This window comes from Ictalurus punctatus, chromosome 7 (genome assembly GCF_001660625.3).
Source record: "Ictalurus punctatus breed USDA103 chromosome 7, Coco_2.0, whole genome shotgun sequence".
Classification (NCBI taxonomy): Eukaryota; Metazoa; Chordata; class Actinopteri; order Siluriformes; family Ictaluridae; genus Ictalurus; species Ictalurus punctatus.
In genome coordinates, this window is record NC_030422.2 from 23806731 (window position 1) to 23830972 (window position 24242).

The window sequence follows — 24242 nt, forward strand, 5'->3', positions numbered from 1 at the left end:
AGCATCCAGTGTAGGTGTATAGCAGTAAACACATGTGAAAGTGTGTGTATCACATCTGTATAAAAGGTACTGCTCATGTTTGTAGGACAATTCACTGAGCTCCAGTATGGAACGCAGCACAAATGGGTGTATTTAAACTTTATTGATTCTATTTAATTTAAATGAATAAACATTATTTATTCTGATGAATACTACATCAATATGTAGGTTAGTCTATAGTAGCTCCATTGCAAAACAAAAAAAGCATTACTCAGCCACTTAAAAATTTTGACTGACATTTGGAGGGAGAATTATGCAAAATTCAATTTTGGTTAAAACATTTCTTTAAAATGATTCATTTAATTTAAAGGTAGATGTGGCCATTTTTGACAGACACTAGGTAAAACTATGTTGTTTGTCCAGTTTTCAGCATTCCCCTTGGAAGCCACAAAAACCCCCATAAAACAATCATGTCTAGGTCCATCCATCCATCCATCCACCCATCCATCCATTCATTTTCTATACTGCTTATCCTACAGGGTCATGAGGAACCTGGAGCCTATCCCAGGAGGCATGGGGCACAAGGCGGGGTACACCCTGGACAGGGTGCCAATCCATCACAGGGTACAATCACATACACAATCACACACACATTCATACACTACGGACATGCCAATCAGCCTACCATGCATGTCTTTGGACTGGGGGAGGACACCCCCACAGCACGGCGAGAACATGCAAACTCCGAACACACAGGGCAGCAGCATGAAACGAACCCTGGCAGTGTGAGGTGAACGTGCTAACCACTGACTCACTGTGTGCCCTTCATGTCTAGGTTTAAATGTTAAATACCGAATGTTCCACTACTTCGGAAAAACAAGTTCTATTTAACATCCTAAAAGGTTTTTTGCTTTGTCTCTTTGAGCAAGCCCTTAATGATTAATTGTAGACCTGCACATTAGATGGTTTTCCTTTCAGAAAATGTAGAATCCATTTAATGAGCTTGAGCCATTAAGCATCCAAAGATTTTTTTCCCCCCTAATAGTGTAGCCATAAATAGAAGCAAGAAAGACGAGTCGTGGTTTCTTCTAAAGTGGAGATAATGCTAAGCTAGAATTTTAGATGACATCATATCATCTTTAGCATACTGAAACCATCTTATCCCTGGACAAAACAGTGTTATGAGCTACTGATGTGTCTGCTTCTTTTTTCTGAGATGATGTTGGCTTAAAACACAAACCACATGAATACGTAAAGCAGGCTAACAAAATGCTATTAGCTGAACATGACTTGGCCAATTAGCTTTCTATTCACTTTACCGATTTGTCAGAAGGCAGAATGTGAGCTGTTGTTTCCAGGACCAGCACAGTGTAAGTAAATGAGTACTTAATGTGTGAAATTTGCAGCTTGTTCTCGTCAGAGCTGTTGAATTGAGGGAATAGTAAAAGTGACAATCCAGGGTGTTTAAGTGGATGAGGTTTTCAGACTGTTTGGACTGAAATGTTTGAGATGGAAAGGAGACCCACAGACACAGCATTTACAAAATGCGGAAACAAAACATCCTTCCCCCCCCCCCCCACTAAAACACTGCTATTATGAAGAGGAATATGATTAACCTTCTATAAATATGTCTCAAATAAACACTAGCACATCTAGAAAAATACTTGCTGTGGACTACCAAGCCCTTCAACAGCCTCATCACTTCAAGACATATACCAAACTGGGATTCAGTATCACATAACCATTCATTCACAAGGCAATTCAAATCTCAATGAGCCATAGACGTTTGACATCTTGAAAAAATGACTTTCCCCCAGTTTTATTTGGCGATGCAAATGGCGCCATTATGTCAGCTGAGGAAACGGCACTGAAAGGTCATTGAAACAGATGCTTGTCTATTTTCAGTTCACACAAAACGCTGCAATTGTACATGCAGAATTGGGCCATGAAACAATTCCAAATTACAATTAGGCCACAAATAGACCTGCTGTCCAAATGCAAGAGGACATTTCAGTACACATTCAACAGACAGAACGATACTTTGCAAAAACACCTATTATTTAGTGTCTGTGCAGTATTTTTTAGAGCCGGGAACAGCTGTGACGATCTTAAAATTGTGGAGGGCATAAAAGAGGGACAGGGTGTCTGCCTGTGATAATTATTTACACAGTGCACAGGGACATATGGGTTCTAACACCATTAACACTTCAGCAGAGCAGCTTTACCATTTAGATATGCAGCATTAACAGCTTGGGACAGATTTAAACAGCAGGCACGCACCTGCTTAGTGTCTCCCATAAACACACACACACACACACACACATTCATACACACACACTCATACATACTCATACATACTCATACACACACACACACACACACACACACAATTCAAGGCTGGAGAATTTTACTTATAAACATTTACACAAGATAAAATGGAAACCAGATCTATTCTGAACCAGATATAGTTGTGAATCCGTAAAGATGACACAATTCAATCAGATTTCTATTCCATTATAAGCCTAAACATTATCCCCTAACGCCTAACTACTATTATTTTAAACCTTCATTATGCGTCTTGCATCTACATTAATATTTTTTGTTCTGTATGACCACTTGCTGCTGTTAAACATGTCATTTTCACACATCATAACAACGTGTACTGACATTTATTTCAGTTAAAGATGTCGAAACAAACATTCTGTTATTATTTTAATTTGAAACAAAGTCTGTGAGAGTTTTGGGCGTGTATATAAACAATTAATTAATCAATTTCAAAAATTAAATATGAATACATTTTCTATTCCATTTGCCCACGCAGCTGCTCTATTACAGCGTGTAAAAGTCTCGGTGTTCTCAGTGTTGACGGTGCTTTAGGCAGCATTTTCTACTGGAAACACTTGTTTTAGACAGAGGTGTTAATGGTTTGCTCTCAGTTTCCTCAACAGTCCTGATGTGTTGCTTAGTTCAGCAAAACCAACAACTGTACTACTTAAAAACACGTTCCTCTTTTTCAAGCATTCAACTGTCATTCCATGAGCATTTGATGCTCAAAAAGTGAAACACCATCTATATGCAAAAACCATGACGAGTCTTAACATGTTATAAGTAAAAGTGCAGTGAATGCATAAACAAGAACTGCTGGTATAAATAATAATCGCCATCACCAATAGCATTTAAGTACATAAAGGTAATTTATATATTCTATTTTCTCTACTGCTAGAATTGCTCATGCTCTTTGGGAAGTGTGTCCGGTCTGGAACAGGCTGAACAGCTGGATTGCCTGCGTTCGTGGAGGTTGTTGTTCGATGTTGGCAGGATCACCCGACTGGGGTCTGAGTCAACTGCAGGTTTCTCGCCATCACTTGCCATGATGTGCTCAACCAGGCGCATGATGGCTTTGTCAATATTTGTGTTATCCTGAAAGAGCAAGAGAGCGAGAGCGAGCGAGAGTAAGCAAAACAAGTTTTACAGCCTTGTGTCCCAAGACAAGGGAGAGTAACAGAAACTTAAAAGCAAAGTGTTTATTTTTCTGTTCCATATTGTAGTTTCATAATTAACTGACTAAAGTGCTTTACCCCAGCTGACTGATTGATGCAGTTTCATTATTGACATGCGTAGATAACATACTTAAAATGGCATTATGCATAACTCATGCAGTGAAAATCTTGGCAGGAATACACCCTGGATGCTACATTATATGGGAAGAATATACCCTGGATGTTATATTATACGTCAGGAATACGCCCTGGATGTTATATTATACGTCAGGAGTACGCCCTGGATGTTATATTATACGTCAGGAGTACGCCCTGGATGTTATATTATACGTCAGGAGTACGCCCTGGATGTTATATTATACGTCAGGAGTACGCCCTGGATGTTATATTATACGTCAGGAATACACCCTGGATGTTATATTATACGTCAGGAATACGCCCTGGATGTTATATTATATGGGAGGAGTACGCCCTGGATGTTATATTATACGTCAGGAGTACGCCCTGGATGTTATATTATACGTCAGGAGTACGCCCTGGATGTTATATTATACGTCAGGAGTACGCCCTGGATGTTATATTATACGTCAGGAATACGCCCTGGATGTTATATTATACATCAGGAATACACCCTGGATGCTACATTATATGGGAAGAATACACCCTGGATGTTATATTATACGTCAGGAATACGCCCTGGATGTTATATTATACGTCAGGAGTACGCCCTGGATGTTATATTATACGTCAGGAGTACGCCCTGGATGTTATATTATACGTCAGGAGTACGCCCTGGATGTTATATTATACGTCAGGAGTACGCCCTGGATGTTATATTATACGTCAGGAATACGCCCTGGATGTTATATTATACGTCAGGAATACGCCCTGGATGTTATATTATACGTCAGGAGTACGCCCTGGATGTTATATTATACGTCAGGAATACGCCCTGGATGTTATATTATACGTCAGGAATACGCCCTGGATGTTATATTATACGGGAGGAATACACCCTGGATGTTATATTATATGGGAGGAATACACCCTGGATGTTATATTATATGGGAGGAATACACCCTGGATGTTATATTATACGGGAGGAATACGCCCTGGATGTTATATTATATGGGAGGAATACGCCTTGGATGTTATATTATAGGCGAGGAATACGCCTTGGATGTTATATTATAGGCGAGGAATACGCCTTGGATGTTATATTATACGTCAGGGATTCAGTGAGAATATGTGAAACTCTGCACAAACAGTAACCCTGAGATAGATCCCTTACCTTGGCCGATGTCTCATACCAGCCCAGGAATCCTTGCTCTTTATAAAAACTCTCCATCTTGGGTAGTTTGGCACACATGCCATGTGACTGCTGGTCACACTTATTCGCCAACAGGACAGCTGGCACCGGGTGACCATTACAGAGGGCCACTTTAGCATCCAGGTCACCTTTCCATTTAAGTACAGCTTGGAAAGTGGATGCTCGGGTCATGTCGAAGACCACCAGTGCCCCTACTGCTTCACGGTAATACACACGAGTCATGTTGCCATATCGCTCCTGTCCTGGAAAACAAGGTAAATGTGAGGAAGAGTCACAGAAAAGCACTACACTGTAATGGACACAAGATCACATGTTTGAAACTTGAGCTATCTGATTACTACAATCACATTAAACATTCTTGGTTGATATCTGTGCCATGTATGAATGTTTTCTTGTATACCAGTGTGTGTACACTTGGGGTGTGGGTTAGTGACGTAAGCTCTGCTTTTTATCACATGACACTAAGTAATGAATGAAACCAGCTGAAACACCACGCGACTTCCATCTCAATATCTTGGGCATGGACAGAAAGACATTCACTCCACACACACGTATGCATACGCACTCACATGCACAAATATCAGAAATGACAAGTACTGTTTAAACAGTGCATTCCATGGGCGTGTTTGTGTAATAAGATTAGCAAAAGGCAAATAGTTAACTGTGTGTGAACAACCTTTACGTACAATACATTCTCAGAAATAAAGGCACCAAACTGTACATTTCCATACATGTCGCTGCTGAGGTATCTTCAAGGAAACATTTTTTATACCTTTAGTATGTTGTTGTTGTTTTGTTTTTTTACCTAACCAGGGAATATAATGTACTTTTAAAATGAATTTAAGGAATATAATTGAACTTTAAGGACCCCTAATGAACCTTTAAAGCTACACTCTAAAAGCTATATAAAGGCAATTTAAAAGTTACTAAAGGTACAAAAGCTGTACCCTTGATAGCAGCGCTTCAACAACAAGGAAAACTACACATGGCACCTTTATGTCTGAGAATGTATTGCACATAAAGTTTGATATGAACTAAATCGTATAAAATGCACACAAAAAACACATTACAGATGTATATTAATGATATAGTTCCATCCATTTTCTATACTGCTTAACCTACAGGGTCGTGAGGTACATGGAGCCTATCCCAGGGAGCATGGGGCACAGGGCGGGGTACACCCTGGACAGGGTGCCAAACCATCACAGGGCACAATCACATACACATTATGGACATTTTGGAAATACCAATCAGCCTACTATGCATGTCTGTGGACTGGGAGAGGAAACCCCCACAACACGGGGCCACGGCAGGAATCGAACCCTCATCCCTGGAGGTGTCAGCTGAACGTACTAACCACTAATCCATCATGTAGGTACACAGAGCCATTGCGTTTGTACTTTTTACATATTAAAGCCCCTTTTTATTTTGATGGCCGGATCGTGGAATTCGTCAAATCGCATAGAAAGTGACCTGCTGTATCTGAGATTATAAACTCTTGTGTGGGACATCTCAGCTTGAACAGGATAATCACAACAATCAATAAAATATCCGTAAGCTGCTGTGTTTGTCGTGATATCAGTATAACAATTACAGGTTAAGTAATAAAGACTAAAAACAGCCAATATATTGTGCGACCCTAGAAACAACAATGACCGCATGAAATAAAATAATATTGTATGGAATAAAATAAGCGTAATAACATATCTGCATCCTGGATGTGTAAGTCCTTGTAGATTTCCTTACTGTAAAATCACATCCAATTGATCCAATATATATATGTACACATGTATATAAAGACATTTCAGTCACTCTATGCAAACTTTAGTTTACCTAACCCTAACCTCAAGAATGGCTTTTTGCTGCTAAATATTTCAAGATGTCTGGTTTGACTGGTCTCACAGGCTCTATAGTATGTTAGCTATGAGCGTGTCCAGATGTGGTGCTTACCGGCGATGTCCCACAGCTGGAGGCGGATGACGGTGCTCGGGTCCCAGTGCAGCAATTTGAGCGCGAAGTCCACTCCGATGGTGGCTCGGTAATGATGAGAGAAAACCTGGTGCACGTAGCGCCTGATGATGGCCGTCTTCCCTACACCCAGATCCCCTACAACTAACACCTTTAACAAGCGCTCCCGCTGCATAGTCTCCTCAGAAAGTGGAGTTAAAACACAGCTAAAAGTAAGTGGTGGATGTCTCAATCCGCCCACTGCAGCACTAACAGTAGACTACGCCACCTCTGGGAGAGGCTGCTGTGTGGGTAGTTTGGGACGGAGCCATGGTGCAGTTCACTGCCACGTTTCCTAGTTCCGAGTTCAAAACCGCCTCTAAAACGCAACAGGAAAACCTTTCGAATGGGCTTTCAGATTGACAGGGAGGGGAAAAAAAAGTTGAGGATTCAATCCGTAATGAGTGAAGTGTAGTTCTTAACTATGTGAATGTTTAAAAAATAGAGCTATCTAATATGTGAATAAATAATTCGAACCCTTAATTATAGGGTTATGTTAAAGGAGGGTGAATTCATGTACAGGATACTGGGACACTTTTTGAATTTTTCCCATTGTCCAAGCTTTCTTGCAAAAATAAATAAATAAATAAATAAATAGATAAATAAATCCCCCAAAACAACACATGATATATTTCTAAAAATTCTCAAGGTGTTGAATTATAGCACGTGAAAGAAAAATGTTTAGGTCATATTCTAAGGAAGTATGGCTTTCACTTGACTGAATTATTTGGTCATTTGGGACACGTTTTTATTGGTTTAGGCCTTTAATTTCTTCCTTAATGTGATGATTTAAACATTACTTATTATTACATTTCAATAACAGGATTTATTATTATTATTTTTTTTTTAAATGCATCATTTACACTCACCGAGCACTATACTAACACTGGTAGGCTGGCTTTACTTTCAAAACAGCCTCAATTCTTCATGACCTGGATTCCACAGGATGTTGGAAATATTCCTTTGAGATTCTGGTCCATGTTGATATGATTGCATCACGTAATTCCTGTAGATGTTTCAGGTGCACGTTCATGCTGGGAATCTCCTGTTCCACTACATTCCAGAGTCCAAATTGCACAAAGAAAACATTCCCCACATCATTATACCACCTCCACCAGCCTGGACTGTTGCCACAAGGCAGGTTGAGTTCATGGATTCATGCTGTTGGTGACAAATTCTGACCCTACCATCTGTGAACCTCAGCAGAAATTAAGATGAATCAGACCAGGTTACGTTTTTTCCAGCCTTTAACTGTCCGGTTATGTTGAGCCTGTGCCCACTGCAGCCTCAGCTTTCTGTTCTTGGCTGACAGAAGTGGAACTTGACATGATCTTTTGCTGTTGGAGCCCATCCGCCTCAAGGTTTGCCGTGTTGTGCATTCCGAGATGCTTTTCTGCTCACCACAATTGTACAAAGTGGTTATCTGAGTTACTGTAGCCTTTCCGTCAGCTCAATCCAGTCTGGCCACTCTCGGTTGACCTCTCTCATCAACAAGGTGTTTCCGTCAGCAGAAGTGCTGCTTACTCAAGGTTTTCTTTATTGCACCATACTGAGTAAACTCTAGAGTCTGGTGTGTGTGAAAATCCCAGGAGATAAGCAGTTATATAAATACACAAAAAAGCCTGTCCGGCACCAACAATCATGCCATGGTCAAAATCACTGAGAGCACAATTTTCTGATGATTAATATGAACATTACCTGAAGCTGCTGGACCATATCTACAATATTTTTATGCATTTCACTGCTGCCACATGATTGCCTGATTAGACAGATGCATGAGAGGGTATGTGTGCAGGTGTTCCTAATAATATGTTTGATGAGTGTAGTTGTGGGGTTGCTTGATCTCTTGATCTTCATCTCTTCACTTTTACATGCTTCACTGTTGTTGTTTTTTTTTAAATGACTATCATAATATTGCGTTATACTTAGTGTTAGAGTTCATATCTTATCAGCTTGTGATAACACTGAAGTAAACACCTTCATTTATTGGTGCATTGTGAGAGGGAGAGCAAGAGAGAAAGAGAGAAAGAAAGAAAAAGAGAAAGAGAGAAAGTAAGAAAGAAAGGATGAACCAAGAAATGAATGAATGACACTAAAGTCAGTATATAAATAAACCACTGGAGGAGCCTGCTGTGGAGCATCCAAGAATGTCTGGCACCTTTTCAAAACTACAGCAAGAACACAAGAGCATACATACTTTCAGGGTCAAGTGGTACTCCACGTCTCAGCCAGCCCAGAAAATACAAATACACCTCCTTGGAATACTGTATTAAAGTAGCAAGTGAATCTGTAATTAATTGGAGAGATTTCAAAAACTACAATTCCTTTCATACTGAAGTTTGATATTGAGATGTACCGTGTGTATATGTATCACACACACAGCTTATGTGCAAGATCTCGTACTGTGCTGTATATGTTAGTCACATGGGACACATATGTTAATAATGTCCATGGGGTAATGAAAATGAGTGATATGTATGCAGCGCAAATAAACCTGCAATAAACACTTTTTGCTTCCATGCTGTAGCAAACCACTTATGCTGCCTGAAACTGTGACCTATATTACTTTTTGATAAATACAACTTATACACAATAGTCCAACACAACGAATGCTTCAAGTGATTCAACTGATGATTCATGATAAATGATCAATTGCCTCATTTCCATCTTTTAATCTCGAACCCAAATGTCTTATAGCCAAAAACAAAAGAACTGGCCTTGCTGTTCCAATACTTTCAGAGGGGACTGTAAGTATATTTTATAGTAAATAACCCCAATCTGAAATCAAATAGCCTAAAAACAAAGGTATTAACTATGCCATTCCTTGTCACTGGGGTTGGTACACCTCCTATAGCCTACTGCTAGTATGTATCTTTTTAAGTGTATGTAATGTAACGTAAGGTAATTACTGTTTAATTGTATACTTTTATATAAGACTTTTATAAAGTACACTGTAACAACAATAACAACAACAACAACAACATACCAGGTACAAAGGATACCACACCAGCAACAATGAAAAGTGGTTTTCCTTTGAATCCTTTCTGGTTCCAATAAATAAAAATGATCATATGTATATCCTCCTGAGACCCCGCCCATTGACTTGCGTCCTCTGTAGTAGACTTTGTGTTTTCAAGCATGTCCTTTCACTTTTTTGAGCTACTCTAGTAATTCCTGCTGTACTATACAGAGGACATCCTGGGCTTTCTAGTGATATGTCATGTTATAGGATGGGGTGCTAGGAGCAACTTCTTACACTGCATGCAATATGGCCTGCATAGGAACAAGCACATTTTATGGAATTATATATATATATATATATATATATATATATATATATATATATATATATATATATATATATATATATATATACATACACTATGATTATCACTATATAGTATGATTATACTATGATTGTCAGGAATAATACATTTAGTTCTGAAAGCAGTTAAATTGTTTGTGTTTCAAAATATTACCATTTTTATGAAAGTGAATTATAGTGGAAACCAGGACCAAGTTAATGTACTTAATATCACTCTACAGCCATAATCTGTTCATTTTTTATTTTCTGTGTTCGGCTGTCTTTTCAAACTAAAATGGTCCTGTGGTCCACTACAGTGGACACGCTGTAAAATGAAAAAAATAAAATAAAATTTAAAAAGTCTAAATTGTAGAATGTTTATTTAAAAACAAAACAAACAAACAAAAAAAAACCTAAAATAGAAATCAAACAAAACAAAAACATTAGATGACATTTCCCCCCCCTTGTTTTTTACTTGCGCCTCTCTTCGTTGGTTTACGGTAGTGGTGCTGATGCGGGATGAGTCAGGCTATGTGATGTCTCTGATACTGCTGCCATTTCATCAGCTCAATTTCCAAACATTTCTCTGGGTCCAAAGCGTGGACGGATCCAAACCCCCCGTAAAGGCGTCATGACTCCTTTGACTTCTTAATCTCTGGGATTCCTGCGAGAACTGTTTTGATCTGTTTGAGCAGATTTAAAGAGACCCGCTGCGTTGGTGTGATAAATCTGTTTACTACACTACAGTAGCTTCCTGGTGTTCTCTGCTCTCTGATACACACAGAAATACAGGGTGTGTATGTGCTGCTTTGACTCGTGATGTGTGTGCGCGCTTTCTAGAAAGCCCACCATCCTGTCAGGACCATGGCATTTGTGTTTACTAAACTCTGATCAACCGGACCAGACGCCGTAAGTAACCTAACTAACCTAACGTGGGCTTGCATGTTTCTCCTTTGCTGTCCCCGCCCCCGATGTTCTTTAACATTATAGCTAAATAAACGCTTAAAAAGATCCGTTATGGTTAGATGATAAATATGATCTTATAAATGTGTAGATATGTAGGATCTTGTAAACTATTTTAGTCGAAAACAGTCCTGTTTCTAAGTTATTAGTCAGTGTTGTATCATATATTAAAGTTTCATATATATATATATATATCTATCTATATATATATATATATATATATATATATATATATATATATATATATATATCTATATCTATATATATATATATATCAGAGTTTAGAGTAAAGAATAATTGCAATCATGCTCATGTACACAGAGCTGAGCAGGGTCCTTTAGCCTAATAAAGCCCAAGAGTACTATAATCTCCGTGAATATATGTGATATAAACGTTAGACGCTAAATATAAAATCAGTGTCACTAATGGCTCATCCCATGGTGAGCATGCTGTTTATGTAGATCCAGCAGATAAGCTCTTCCCATGGCAACCGCCTCACTTCCGGTATGAGAGAGCAGGGCCGCGGCTGAGCATTGCTTGTTTCTGTACAGTGTTTGGACTGTGTGTCCGAACACACAGCAAAATATGCTCCTGCACTCACTTATGTTAACGCATGCAGTTTTGAATGAAACTTTACAGCCTCAACTTGGATTAGAAACACCAATTTGTGACTTGAGGCCCGAGTTTTTTGCTGTGTAAGAGCTGACCGTCCGAGGCCAGGTTACAGTCAGACAGCTACACATCAGCTTTCCATGAACATAAAAGCAGTATATTAAGAGCATATTTGTGATTGAGAAACGTCTAATAATTAGGGATGCACATGCTAGTTCCACCCTTTTTAAACAACGATAACAATAATGGAGCTCCGAACTTCTATTGGCAAGCAACGCAAATCACTTCAGGACCGGTTGTAAGACAGGTTTGGGTTAAGATATAATTTGCCATGTGTTGAGAGCAAAACATACTGTATATATCAGCGCATCGAATCAGAGAACATTTGAGCCAATTCTGTTCCAGCATTATGAACCGGACCCAGATCAGTAATAATACGAATACTACTAATAAGGGACATTTAAATGAAATGCTTACAACTCTCAAGTAGTAACATCTCGAGCAGGCAAATACATTTCCGACAACAGAGGCTTCCTGGTCTGGTCCTGGACTTTCTCTGCACTATATATTATAATGTGGTCTTGACTAGTGGAACCGGCTGTGCAGGACCCCTTGGTAGAGGCCTGGACTGTGAAGTTTACACTTCCAAGAGATGGTAAGAGGGCCCAGACAGACAGATACTGTATTTGTAAAGGGCCTAGAAATTTTGTGTTTTAGAACACTAGATTTTGGGGTACAGCATAAAAATTCTTTAAACTGTTAGACTGGACTGAAGGCCTGATAAGAAAAGATGCAAAGGACTATTAAATAATCAGCTAATCTGGCCACACAAGCCTGTTTGGAGGATCAGGAAGAAGTCAGGGAGGTAATTTGATGTGCCTTTAGGCTATAGCATATTCACCATATGTGTGCGCAAATAAACTCTATACCCACTTGATCTCCACAGATAGACATGGAGACAATATGGCTTTACCAGTTTCGGCTGATCGTCATCGGTGACTCCACGGTTGGTAAATCATGTTTGATCAGGCGCTTCACAGAGGGGCGGTTTGCACAAGTGTCTGACCCTACAGTCGGTGTGGATTTCTTCTCTCGCCTGGTTGAGATCGAGCCAGGAAAACGCATAAAGCTCCAGATATGGGATACGGCTGGTCAAGAGCGCTTCAGGTATTGTAGGAACCAATGGATATTTACTGACTGTATTCAAAAGGATTTTTAAAAAAAAAAAAAAAAGCACTTGAAAATGCACATACTGTATACATTTAGGGCTTTTTCATTATACATGGATGAAATCTTCAATTGCACAATGACTTGGAACCTTCAGTGCGCAGCTCATCAGGCTAAACTTACAGCTATCTTTATCCCAAAGGTTGTTGTCCCCTTGGCAACCACACCGAGGCATCTCTCCTCTGATGGTCGAATGTCTGTACACTCCTTCAGTGGTGACAAATCTGTACTTACGTCAATGAGAGATATTTCGGATCAGTGTGATTCACTGAGGCACATGTTCCTTCCTCAATCTGTAGGCGCCTACACAAAACTCTTTTTGCTGCTCAGTAATGTCATTTTAATGACCTTTATTTTAATGATGAAACTCTTTAAATCTCTTTATACGTCTTTTTTCAACAGCTCCAATTCAGTGCTTCAATATAACCTCTTACTTTCTATTACACTTTTCAGTCTTAACCATGCCAAAGTCATTTAGGATACGTAAAGGAATGTTTGAACAAATTGACACTCAGCATGACAGCGTTTTAGCATTTTAGATATCGAAATGTTCTCTCAGAGCAGAACTGGTCATGAATGGTTTAGTCGGGTGAACACATTTAAAAATGGTCAATAAAATGTATGCACTGAGATACACAGTGTAGCTGTCCATTTTTATAACGGTCACACTGTGTTCTAAAATACATCAGCAAGCCATCCAGGTTTAGGCAGATATTTACAGTTGTGTATTTATGGAAATTATTTTGTAGGACATATATTTCAATGACACATTAGTGAAGTTTGTCTTGGAGCTCCAGTGCAATACTAGTGAAGTAAGCGTCGGGGACCAAACATGTCTTGGCTGATTAACTATTTTGGGTACACGATTTTGTAAATGAGACTGTTTTTCTGAACCATAGCTTTAAAATCATAGTGCTGCACTTGTATCTGTTTTTGCCCATCAGTTAGAACGATCACGGTCCCATTCTTAGCACAGAGCCGATCCTAGTTCACTATTCTCAAACCTTTGATTGAGGAGTTTTAACCTCACACAGTGCGCACTGCACACATGTTTTCCTCAAACTCACTCACAACTGTTCCTGCTCCCCACAGGTCCATTACAAGAGCGTACTACCGTAACTCAGTGGGAGGCCTCCTTCTGTTCGATATCACAAACCGCCGCTCGTTTCAGAATGTCCGCGAGTGGCTGGAGGAGGCGCGCAGCCACGTGCAACCACACACCATCGTCTTCCTGCTGGTGGGCCACAAGTGCGATCTGGAGGTACAGCGTCAGGTCTCCCGGTATGAGGCTGAGAAGCTGGCGGCTGTTTACGGCATGCGCTATGTAGAGACTTCAGCGTGCGATGCCATCAACGTCGAGAGGGCGTTCACCGAGCTGACGCGCGACATCTTTGAGTTGGTCAAGCATGGAGACATCACCATTCAGGAAGACTGGGAGGGTGTGCGGAGCGGCTTCGTGCCCAACGTGGTGCACTCATCCGAGGAGGTAACGAAGAATGAGCGCCGGTGCTTCTGCTGAGCCATCTGGAACCCTAGCATTCAGACTCAAACCAGAGATCTCTCAGAATAGAAGGGCAAACTTCAATCATCACTTATGACATTACTCTTTCCCTGCTTGCTGAATGGTCCCGAGCCTCCACCCTCCGGTTCTCCACTAGTTACTGCTCCTTACGGCTAACCATTTACAAGACCAACAAGACGATGAAGTCCTTCAGACCCTTCTAAATAAATAAATAACCAAAACAATCAGAACCTTAGTCCTGCACCTTATACATCTGCCAATCACTTGAAAGCCATGACATGTTTCCCTTGAGGGTAAACAGCCTTTAGAGACTGGGTCTTCTGTAGACACGCACAGACATTTCCATGATAGAATAGCCAAAAGCAAGGACTTTTAAATGAACTACTGAGCTCAGAACGCTGAAATGCTGCTTGATGAAAAAAACAAGACTGGACTACATATTCTTTGGTTGATGTGTATACATGACATATCAAAGGTAAAATAAAAGAAATAAGGAACTGGTGTGTCACAATATAGCAGATAACACAGAAACCAGGTCTGAATATTAAGGTGACAAATCAATACTCATATCAACAAAGTCCTGCTGAATTTTTTTTTTTTTTTTTTTTTAGACACATTGGACTTGTTTGAGCAATACCCGTTGCTTAACGTATAGCATTTAAGATGACTCATTGTGCTTTTGTTAACTTACCAAAGGGATTTATGTAAGCTTGTAAATAAAAAGAAAGAGGAACGTGGAAATGAGGTGCACTATGACAAATAGCATTACACATCACGAAAAAGGAAATATTTTTTAAAACCGTAACCTTTACGTGCTTTACACGTTATATCGTAAATTTCCACATTATATGAGCAATTGGATTGCACTGTTATTTTTACAAAAACCCTTTTCAACCCCATTATTCCAACTACACTAACAAGCTTCTTCCCTCTTCCAAGTTCAAACAGACATTTCTCACCATCCCAATAACTTCATCATAAACTGCTCTAGCAAGCACATCTAATCCGACCAGACAGTAGTACACACTGCTGCTTTGAATGAAGTCTGTTACTCTTAAAGGTTACACAATATAGTATTGCATGGTAATAATGATCACAATATTTTCCTCTACAATAGGACAGCTGAAAGGACAGCAACGGTTGCGTTTTGTTTAGTGATGTATCCATATCGTGCAGCTTTAGCCATAGCGCTGGATTCAATCCAATCAATTAAATCCTTGCAGCACTGCCGCACATTTTGAACTGGGCTTCAGTTTCAGTTTGTTGTCCAGTGCAAGTGAATCTGAGCTCATGAAGACTGGAATATAAATGATCAGTGTACTAACAAACAGTTGTAAAACACTCTGTACCTCTTTATCAGAACCTGATGTACTACAGATTAAAATACTACGACAAAGAATGGAGCCTTCTCTTTTTTAATGGAATAATTAGGTCTTGTGTTGAAACCTTTTTGTGTACCAGTGTTACATAATATGACTTTTTACAGAAATATTATTTCAGAGGTCCAAGCATGTAGTGCTTAAATTAAATCTATTGGTCCCCCCCTATTGATTTTCCTTCCTTAAAATGCATCAATTAGCCTCAATAGCATTGAAATATATTTTTTTTGGTCCCCAACTCAAACAGCATGCCTCAAAGACAAATATCTTGTCGATACGTGCATTAACAGACATTGGAATCTGAACTCAGTGAAGCTGACAAACACCAGTTGTTTAGATGTATGTAAATACATGGCATATACCGCTGTATCTCATGAATTGACATTTTGTAGGCAGTTTTTTCAGCTGTCATGCCTCCAACATGGTTGGTATAATAGCTTCAAAACATTGCAGGTAACTGGACACTGTTGAGCACGACTCATGATTTTAGGATTAAAACTGTATAACTTTTTAAATAGGTTCGATTTCTTCTTTCATCTGATTCTGTGGACAAACCTATAAAGAGTTTATATTCAAATTGTACTTTCTTCCATACCACAGTCTTAGGTTTGTTCCCCAATCCTTTCAAAATTGGTGTTAAGTATTACATTTCAGAACCCTGAGCGTTTTAAGAACACATTAAAGGTTAGTCCACCATACACCATAAAGTCTGCTACTTATCCGGCACTCATTCAGTGCAACATATTGAAGCATGCAAACTTGGGTGAACAACTAAATAAAAGGCACCATGGCAATAGTTTGAAATTCGGATGTAAAGTAGTACTTTGAAAGCAACGAACGATGCTTGCTGATATTAGGATTATTGTTCATGTTGCACTCTAAAAAACATGCTGCGTATATTATACAGAAGGACAAATATTAAATCATTAAAACAAGACACCATTTCCAAACAGCCAATCATGTGGCAGCAGCACAATGCATAAAGTCATGCAGTATCAGGTTTCACTACTGTCTGCCAAGCACAGAAATCAGAGGCTAGAGGGAGGACAGACTCATGAAACTGGACAGTAAAAGATTAGGCAACATCTTTCCAGTCCTCAGCTGGCCAGTTTTGGTGCATCGCTGCCCAGTGTAACCTCAGATTACTGTTCTTCACTGACATGGTGGAACTGGAAGTCATCTGCTGTTGTCCTCCACCCACCTCAAGGTTCAAAGTGTTTGTACTGAGGTCAGTATTCCCACCTGCAGACCTGCTTCTCACATGGAAGTTTTTTGTTGTTCTCAACATTTTGTGTAAATTCTCCAGACTGTTGTGTGAGAAAATCAGTTATAATTTTTTTTTAAAGTGGCCCATCTGCCACCCACAACCATGCCATGGTCAGAGTAACTGAGATCACATCCTCCCATCCCTCTGATGTTGAACTGAAGCTGCATGTTTTTATGCATTGTTCTGCCACATAATTGCTTGAATAGATATTTGCTTGAATGAGCAGGTGTACAGGCATCTTAAATAAAGTGGTCAGTGAGTGTAGTCATTTTCAGTAAGTGCTGTATCCTGGTAATGCTTATGGTGAATTCAGAGCCTATTCCAGGAACAACCCATTGCAGATCATGAGTGTGTGCAGACACGCACACAAACCCATAGGGGCAATTTAGAGTCATCAATCCATCTACTAACATGCTTTTGGACAGAGGGAGGAATCTACAGACCCTGGGGTGGGAGGAAAAGGGGAAGAAAAAAAAAACACAGACCACTGTATTCGCTTTATGTCTTTCCCTAAAGCTTCATTGTGAGGTGCTCATTCAGTTTTAATGGATACAATTTAACAAATAAATACAGTTGAAAACGAAGTAAAAAGGGAGAGGAAAACGCACAGGTTTCAGCAGAGGTAAGAGCTGTGGAGTCGAGAAGAAGGAAAGAGACAGGAGCAAGTGGAAGGAGTCAGGACAGATGGGAAGGTTAACCAGTCAACACGTTTCCCCTGGAAGGGTTTATTAAACACACTTTTCCCCCTTTAGAGCAATCCACCCCTTTTATCCAGCATCTCCTCACTCAGACTTTTTCAAAAGCAGTACCCCCCCCAATTAAGAGAAAACAGCTGAACTCAGCGTCAGGAACACCAGACTTGTCAGTAAGCATAAAATAAATGAAAAAGAGGAACAACCAGGTACAATAAAGCAAACAACTACTGATAATGGGGGGGAAAAAAGTAAAGACAACTGACATTATGACTTCTGTTTCATTTCCATTTCCTTTTTACTTGAAAAAATACTTTGAAAGTAACAAAAATCAATAGATAACAGTGTGAAGGAAAACTGACTGGGGTGTTTCACTGACAGGGAAGTGTTACATCTCCTCTAAGACCTCTCAGCTGATTTAAGAAGGTTGTCTTTGCTCCTCCTCTTGACATCCCAGTTGTACACACGTGCCATATCTGAAAAAATATGTTAAGGCCTATATTTGTTCAGAAAATGTTACACTGAGAATTCTAGATACTGAAAGACTGGGTGGTTTCCTTCCTCAAAATCCTAATTCACATAACTTTTAAAAAGTACTGGTAAAATAGACAGAGGTACAAAAAAAGGATAATCAAATTTAAGCTACTTTTTATTTATTAAAAAAAAATCTTTTAAATAAAGTTGAAAATTTTTCCTTACTGCATTTCGGACAAAAAACATTCAATGCCTCAAACCATGCATGCCAAAACTCTTCTTATATTCACATGCGAGAAACAATAAAATGTTTTCTCTACTAAAGGGAAAGTAGGTGCATAGCACACTTACCAAGTATGAGGAGAACAAAGTCAAACATAAGTAGCACCATTTTTGGTATTCTAATATTTTGTTTGTGAGCAAATAACTCTGGGTGTAAGCTGAATATGTTTGGGTGTAGACGTGTTTTTGCATGAGTGCAAGGAAACCTGCACAAGAGGAGAATAAAATGATCTTAGCTTTCAACACAAACAATAACTGCATACACACAGTATTTCCCATCCAACTATTGAATGTTCAAATTCCGAAAAAAGCTGATAATTCATAGTTTAGCCATTGCATCCCTCTCATAGCTCATGGAGAGTAGAGATGATGTTCTGTTGAAAACCCAGAATGACATCATGGAAGGGTTCTCCTTTGTCTGCAAGTGTAATAGCTAACATTAATTGAAACCGAATAACCAGATTAGGTCAGCGCAGACAAGCTGACTCTGTAAAATGCAAACCGATGAAAGCCAGAGCGATCCCTGAGAACACATGAAACCTGACTGGGATCAGACATGAAGATCTCTATCAGTTACAGTCTCACTGATGCTATTAAACCTGACCGATCGGTACAAGACATACTGAAGCTATGCGAGTTCTTCAGAGGGTCTCGGCTGAATCCACGCTGCTGTTTTAGATTCAGAACCCACTCTAATACTCAGTGTGAAAATGCCAATGCTGAGCTCCTGCATGGTCTAGATTCAAGTTCAGCTCTATTCAGTACTTGAAACAAAAAGAGTTTCATTAATGCAGAAGTATTAACGATAACTACATACAGCAACCAAAAATAAGAATGACATCACTGGAATCGTAAAAAGGTCAAAAAGTGCAACCTGCCAGGAAATGCAGCTCTGTAAGGATACTGACTTCAGTGGTTGTGAATTGGTCTCGGAGGAAGTCCAGGTCCTCCTCCAGAGACTCCAGGTTTCGAGAGGCCGTGCCGAGATTCTTCTCCAGCAGTGTCTGAGCTTCATCTATGTCATACTCCAACATTACATTGGCCTGTTTCAGGAAGAGATCACCAATGAAGAACCGTGATGACCAGCTACCACTATCACTTGTTTTAAATGCTATTAAGAGCTCAGAGAAATACTGAAAAACATGATGTTAAGTGATTAACTCACACTGGATGGCTGATTCTGATTATATGGTATATTATAAAGTCATATTTTCTCTTTAACATAGACATTTAGTTTGCACAAAACCAAAAATTTAGGGAAGGTTATAAATATATAAGATAAGAATTTAAATGTGTGAAATAGTGCTTTCTGTGCCACGTGTTGCACGTCACCATCTTATCCCACTCAGCTAGTTCAGACCAGAAAACAGAATGAAGTTAGAGTTGAACATGGACCACCATATTCAACTCCAGCTTCATTCTCTGTTTTCTAGAACAGGAAACATTGAAGCTGGGAATGTAATTCGTAGCCTGTGTCTGGCCGTTAACTGAAGTGTGGCTTGACATGTTCCTTGTTGTGTTTTATTAGCATTTAACTGCACTAATAAACTAGTCTAAAATAGTCTAAAATGTCCTGCTGTTTTTGCTTTAACTACAGGAAAGATAACTAGTCCACTACTTGGGTAATGTCATGAAATCTGAAATTAAGAACTCAGAATTTAGATTTGTAGAAGCATTTTAACAGAAAAAAAATCAAGATGTCTAAATCTACACATTTAATGCTCTTTTTTAATTCAGTTAAATTTCATGTCTTCATTTTTCCAAGGTGAGAGACTAAAAAGCTGTTCATATAAAATAGCAGAAGAGTTTGCTATTTACATATTATGCTAAGAAGCAGAACATCCATCCATCTACACACACATATATACATACATATATGTGTATATATACACACACACACACAGTACACCACTCACATTTTTGTAAATATTTGATTATAACTTTTAATGTGACAACCCTGAAGAAATGACACTTTGCTACAATGTAAAGTAGTGAGTGTACAGCTTGTGTAACAGTGCAAATTTGCTGTCCCCTCAAAATAACTCAACACACAGCCATTAATGTCTAAACCACTGGCAACAAAAGTGAGTACACCCCTAAGTGAAAATGTCCAAATTGGGCCCAATTAGCCATTTTCCCTCCCCGGTGTCATGTGACTTGTTGATACTGTTACAACGTCTCAGGTGTGAATGGGGAGCAGATGTGTTAAATTTGATGTCCATTCTGTTCCTCTCTCTAAAATATCAAATTGTGAATGGTGTGAGAATTTATGGCTTCATCAGAAAAAAAAAATCTGACACTGTTTTGAATCTTCTGTTCATAACAATATTATGATCGGTAACAAGATGATGTTTACGGTGGCATGTTCCTGCAGAAGCGTGTCCGAGTACTTACCCCAAGCCACAAACACACTTTATCCGTGGGCGGGACAGAGGCCTTGCAGTACACATTATCAGCCAATAGGAAGTGCGTCTCCATTGGATCTGTAGTGTCCTGAATTGAGACATGGACATATTACAGAATATATTAATAAAAAAAGAGAGATGGTCAGCATATAGTCAGAAAGCTATGACTAGAGATAAACATGAAGACAGAATGATAAATCAAGTCAACTAGGAGACCGAATAAAAGGTGTTGAATTTACCCTTTTCTCCTGCATGTGCCGTAAGATTTCTAACGTCTGCTTGATTTGTGGAATCTGGTTTTTCAACCTGAAGGAGTGAAAAAAAAAAAAAAACCCTAAAAACCTTAATATGCATCTTAACAAACTTGGAAAAAAAAATAAAACACACACCAGCATTGTACATAGCAGTGATCCTCAATCTCACACATGGTGGCACTGTTTCACATTTGAATACCAATCATGGAAGCATTACAGCTTCCACAGGTAAACAAAATGAAAATAGATAAATAAATAAAAAGGGCAATGTTCCATGCGAAGGAAACCACATCCTAATAATAATTTAAATACCTTGTAAAGAGACCAAGCGTGATAATAAAAAGATCTTTATGAAGAAGGGATGCTCCAGACTGAAAAGCAAAACCTTCACTGCACTGCTCTTAAGTCATTGATAAGCAGAGCAATTTCTCCTCATTAAAAGTAAGAAATTTCAAAACATAACCAGGTCCTGTGGTAAGCTGGAAACATTTTAGTCCTATTAACACTTTTATAACGTTGTAGTAACAATTATGGGTTGAACACTTAGTGCAGAAGGAATGAAGAACCAAAGAACCAATAAGAACGTATAAATGACGTTTCTTCATATGAACTGCAATGTCTCCTGGAAATCTACTTCTCTGATTACAACCCCACCCCGAGTGCAGCTTAGTGCTGTGATTAGACAGTGGATGCATTTCAGTGTGTCATTACTGCAATGCAGTGACGTCAAACAAATGCAATACGACAGAAAATTATGACGTGAAGTAAGTAATTAAAAAAGCAATACCATGCTTTCATTAGAGACAAAGCATTTAGAGCAATGCATTAAAGGTTTTGTTTTTGATTGTGGCACACTATCCTAATGTCACAAATGTAAAACAATACGGTCTGTGCACTGCACTTGATGGTTTTTCCCTGGTGTGTGGTCACTTTGATATCTGGAAAAAAAAAATCTTCATCTTACAAGGACAGACAGCCAATCTAGAGCAACTGACTACATAATTGATGAAAGGTCTGTAGTGTGACTTGACTTCCAGTTTCAGGTTTCAAGATTTGAAAACACATTTTTAACTCATGAAAGTAGCACCATTCAATGGGATGGGATGGGATTTAAAATACAAAAAAAAAAGCTTTAGTTTACATAAACATTAACTAGATCAGAACTAGAAAATAGCCAAGAAATCTCATAGCTGCAATACTACAAAGGCTAGTTTTGTAAATACACTAACCAACACAATCCCCCAAGAACAGGTAGGCAAACTAGCCTAACCCTGGCACCAGTCTGCTGAGTTATGGAAATTTAACGCAATTTTAATTTTTAACAAAGTGACCCTTCAACCATTGAGCAACACTTCGCAAGACAGGATTACATTTCTCCAAACCTCATTTTTTTCTGAACCAGGTTGACTTCCATGTATTTATATTTCTGGTACTGTTCATCAAGCTTCCTCAGTACGACGTCCGCCGTGTCGTTGCCGGGCTTCTTCATAAACGAATCCACATCCTCCTGTGGCGCAAGACGAAGAGAACAACAGTCTTTCAGCAAACCGTCAGGATGTGGGCTTTGTCCCAAATAACAGAAATAATGTGTCTAATGAGGACAGCACTTCTATATTGACATACAGTTCAGTAGCATGCAGTGTGGGACACAGCCCAGTGCATCTTATCAATAAATAAATAAACAAAAAACAGAAAATAAATAAATAAATAAATAAATAAATAAATAAAGTGTGTTTAAAGAAAAGATAAAAACACATTTTTGGTCATATTTATCACACAATCATTCCCTTCACATCTCTAGTACAGCTCAAGTTGACCAGCTGTTCCTCAACGTGTACAGAAGGAAGCTACACTGTGTGGCAGAGCTGATTCAGCGGTTAAAGCACTACTACTGATCAGAAGGATGCGAGATTGAATCCCGGTACTGTCAAGCTGCCACTGTTGGATCCTGATGCTCTGACGTTCAACCCAGCAGTCGCTTTGGATCAAAAGCATCCATCAAATGAATAAATACAAGAAAGACACGCATCAAGCGTGTGTTGTTTTCTTGCTGTATTAACTCCTCTCTAACGGGGGTTTTAGCTTGATAGTATTCTTAGACCCTGATCTATTTACACTAGCATGAGGAGATACTGTATTTTAATGGAGAATACAGAACACTTTTCTCCACATAATGCTGTCAATGTAAAATGCACATTAATCAAATTCACACTTTCATATTTCACATATTTCATTTCCACCACATCCTGCCTGTAGGTTTTAGGAATTAGACTTTCACTTGGATTCAGTATTTCACTTTTTCACCTTTTATCAGTTCCATGCTCTCATCAAATCACACACTTCGTCACCCATCAGCTCTGCAGAACAGTAACAGACTAAATAATAATAATAATCCAGAAAACAGTTGAACAGTCATAATGAATTATTTCACGGACAGACTTCAGAAGCGACCTCGAATTGAAAATACCCGCAAGACCAAGTCTCTGGTTTATAATAAAGGCGTGAGTTAGCTGTAGCCTGTTAGCCAGCATGAGCCACAGCCTTAAAAGGACACGGAGGAACTTCAGCTCCTGAACCGTGTTAGCATAGCGGGCTAAGCTAACGGCTAATCTCCACGGCCTCTACTCTAAAGATATTAACACGCTTACAGAAGAGCCCGTGTTTACCCCACACATAATAAGCACATTATTCTGACAGGTGATTACTCACTACAAACACTGCTTCAGGAATTCCTAAATGTTTTTTCTTATTCGCAGCTGCAGCACTGCTGTTCTCTATGGTGGCCGCCATTTTGGAAAGAGCCAGAGCGCTTCCTCTTTACGTAGATTTCGGAGTTTACTGTCTCTGGGGCGCGCGAACCTTTTACCGTGAACGCTCCACGCGACGTAAAATTGTGCTCTATGGGATTTATGGCGTTACCATGGAGACAAGTTTAATGGCTGAGGAATGAATTCTAAATAACACGTCTAAGTAAAAATATAGGCTTTAAATCTAAATAAATAAATAAATAAATTATGGAAGGACGTCACCTCCCCTCTTGGATTG

At 39.2% G+C, this 24242-nt stretch overlaps 3 protein-coding genes across 3 annotated transcripts; 1 reads left to right on the forward strand and 2 right to left on the reverse strand.

The window, feature by feature from the left end:
- Positions 1-1551: 1551 nt before the first annotated feature.
- Positions 1552-7122, reverse strand: zgc:162171 (Rab32_Rab38 domain-containing protein). Its single transcript, XM_017471145.3, has 3 exons — positions 6760-7122; positions 4771-5051; positions 1552-3399 (listed from the first exon to the last, which is right to left on the reverse strand). The coding sequence occupies exons 1-3, from the start codon at positions 6950-6952 to the stop codon at positions 3199-3201; spliced, it is 675 nt and encodes a 224-aa protein (XP_017326634.1). The 5' UTR covers positions 6953-7122; the 3' UTR covers positions 1552-3198.
- A 3510-nt stretch (positions 7123-10632) lies between these two features.
- rab39bb (RAB39B, member RAS oncogene family b) lies at positions 10633-15843 on the forward strand. Its single transcript, XM_017472813.3, has 3 exons — positions 10633-11029; positions 12642-12862; positions 14015-15843. Exons 2-3 carry the CDS (start codon positions 12648-12650, stop codon positions 14439-14441), a joined length of 642 nt encoding a protein of 213 aa, XP_017328302.1. The 5' UTR covers positions 10633-11029; positions 12642-12647; the 3' UTR covers positions 14442-15843.
- Positions 15844-17582: 1739 nt separating this feature from the next.
- vbp1 (von Hippel-Lindau binding protein 1) lies at positions 17583-24226 on the reverse strand. The gene is made up of 6 exons (XM_017472815.1): positions 23907-24226; positions 22580-22704; positions 21183-21249; positions 20933-21031; positions 19443-19581; positions 17583-18258 (listed from the first exon to the last, which is right to left on the reverse strand). Exons 1-6 carry the CDS (start codon positions 23985-23987, stop codon positions 18182-18184), a joined length of 588 nt encoding a protein of 195 aa, XP_017328304.1. The 5' UTR covers positions 23988-24226; the 3' UTR covers positions 17583-18181.
- Between the last annotated feature and the right edge of the window lie 16 nt (positions 24227-24242).